The sequence below is a fragment of the Pteropus vampyrus genome, unplaced genomic scaffold, assembly GCF_000151845.1.
Source record: "Pteropus vampyrus isolate Shadow unplaced genomic scaffold, Pvam_2.0 Scaffold7682, whole genome shotgun sequence".
NCBI lineage: Eukaryota > Metazoa > Chordata > Mammalia > Chiroptera > Pteropodidae > Pteropus > Pteropus vampyrus.
The window spans coordinates 2301-4978 of NW_011896463.1; the positions used below are offsets into that span (position 1 = coordinate 2301).

Here is a 2678-nt window from a genome sequence, read left to right on the forward strand (position 1 = left end):
CTTAGATACCCCGACTTCCCAAGAATTCTAGCAAAACGGCACATCTTCTCATGCAGCCAGACTCCTGATTTCCTCTCTTTGCCCATTAGTGGGACTTTTTTCTAAAAGCAAAACCTTAAGTTCCTCCCTAACAGAATGACTTTGCAATCGTTAAATCTGATTACCTTTCTTTAATTGACATGGTTTTGCTGGGTGAATCAAGGATGCCCTCTGCCACCGGCGCTTTGATCTCTCCAGCAGCAAACATCGCACATGGATTCTTATAGTGCTTCTCCTGTGCTTGTTCTGAAGGCTCGTGCTGTTTCCAGGACACTGGGGGTGCAGTCTGGGCAACGGTTTTCCCAGCAGCTGTGCCGGTCTGCTCAGAAGTGGGCTCCCCGAACTCCGCCGCTGGGAAGGAAAGGAGCGACGTCAGCACTTCCTCCTCCAGGCAAATGTACTCCCAGCTCGTCCCCCCCAACAATTCTGCACTTGGAGTTCAATCCGTGGGCACATGGCCCGTTACCCAATCCACTGGGATTTATGCAAATCTGCGGCATGCTACATTCTGTGAGAAAGCCAAACTTCCCAGTGGGTTACCCCGCACAGCAAACTGTTTTGTGACAATTGGTCTTTTCCTGTGTGCAAGGCACAGGAAGTTAGTTTTAACTGTATGCTCCAGAATGTTTCTACTCCTCCAAGACAATCTTTCACATTTCAAACATGCCACATTCGCAAGTCAAAAGCACTATTATAACTTGCACACTATTATTTTATGTAAATGCAGAAAGAGAATGAAAGGCCTATGCAGTACAGTTTGCTAGTCTGCATAAGAGGGATGTAGAAAGTAAGCCTGGAAATCCACAGACCTGAGTTCAAGTCCTGCCCCTCTGTGCTTACCCAGCCCTGGACATTTGGGGTCACTGACTTATAAAAGGGCGAGCAGAGCTGGCAAGTTCACAAGGCTGTGATGTGAGCTAATGTGACCAGTCATTCAACGCCCTTATCAAGATGTGTGAAAGAGCGTCAGCTATTTTTATGGCTGAAAAACTGATAATCCACTGAACAAGTCAGATTCAAGGGGAAGAGAAGTCTGGGGGAGAGTGTAATTCCCGCTAAACTTCTCATCAATACTAAGTTATAAGCCCCTTCATAATTCAGTCAGAAACACTCACAGGCACATGCAAACAATCAAGCAGAAACTAAAAACCCAGTCAGAAGCAGTCAGTAGCAACTCACCTCTCAGCGAAAACTTCCTCTTTGTGACATTCTCCATGTCCACTTTCTCCCCAAAGTGCTGCCGGTCCTTCAAGTCTGGAGTCCCTGGTGCGATGCTTTCCACGGTGGAAAATTCCTTCAGCACGTCACCAAGAGGGGCGACGGGAGGACTGACTAGCTCCAGGCTTCCCTTTCTCAGGACAGCGTATTTCATTTCCTTATGGCCGTCTCCTTCCCGGACTTGGTTAAGGATGGCGTAGGATGGCTCTGCTTCCTCAAAGGACCCGTACTTTCTCACACCTCCGTCCCCACCTGTCACGGCTCTCTTGTTCTCTGTCTCTCCCAATTCTCTCAATGTGCCTTTGTTCCCACTGCCTTCCAGTGAAAGCGGCCAGGCTTGGGACCTCAGAATGCTTCTAACTGCAGAGTCTGAATTTTCTATCGAAGAGGAAAACTTGTAGTCAGTCGCACTTGGGTTGTCGTCCATGGATGGCTGTGTCCGCAGCTCCCCCGCATACATTGGAGTGACCGTGGATGCCACGGTGGACACAGATGTGTTGACAGTGGGCGAGAAAGGAATGAGCTTTCCCCTTTGCACCTGGGGTGGGAGGGGGGAGGGACACAGTGAAGAAGGGAAAAGCCGATTTAAAAATATTGTCTCTATAAATCCCGGTGGATGGATGGACCTAGACTGCACTTAGTGCAGTGTAATGCCTATCTTAGTGGGAAACTGATCCTAGATATAGTTATATAATGCATTTTGTTAGCTAAAATCCATCTGGGTGAAAAGCAGATTCTGCATCCTATTTTTCTCTCCAAAATGAACTCGTTCCAGATGATTCCGAATTATAAAAACAAGAAAAAAAAAACATACTTGGCATAATGACTTTCTTAGGAATGAAGTTGTTACCAAATCAATTACAGGTAGATCGCCTTGATTATATCATTAACCTAAGCTAGCACGGTGCGCCTACAGTTTAAGAACATACCCGCAAACTGGAGTTAGATTACGGGGCACCCACCTGTTCCACCTCTCCAAGCGTGACCGGCTGAGTTTGATAGCGAGCATTCATTCTCCTCTGTCTCACGTCTATTCTGTTTCGGGTAGAAATAGCTTTTGAGACTGGCTGGGACAATTTGTTAAACAAGGCCAACTTCTCGGCTAAGCTGAGAGTGGAAGAATCAGGTTCTCCTTGTTCAGCAGAATCTTTGCCCTCATTTGCCTGGTCTCGGGCTAACGCCTTTTGGTGAGCAGAGGCCTGTAATCTGAAAGGGAGAAAAAGTCGGTAACACAGATAAAAGAAACAGAAGCCCACCACTGATTGTGTATAATAACTTTCTTTCCAGTGTCGGTTTTGGAAAGGGCTTATTTTCGCCCACGTACATTCAAGATAGGTGCAGGCACTTATTTAGCCATTAAATAAGACAGTGAATAGCAGAGTAGGCTGGTGACGCTAGCATTATCAGCTTCATGAAGAGCA

General features: G+C 46.8%; 1 protein-coding gene across 1 annotated transcript; it reads right to left on the reverse strand.

Moving 5' to 3' along the window:
* Positions 1-160: 160 nt before the first annotated feature.
* On the reverse strand, positions 161-2463 carry LOC105310627 (supervillin-like; the record flags this gene model as incomplete). The annotated part of the gene is made up of 3 exons (XM_023526800.1): positions 161-390; positions 1219-1795; positions 2220-2463. Coding segments are annotated over 3 exons (1051 nt in total), but the record flags the coding sequence as incomplete, so codon positions are not given.
* Positions 2464-2678: the final 215 nt, after the last annotated feature.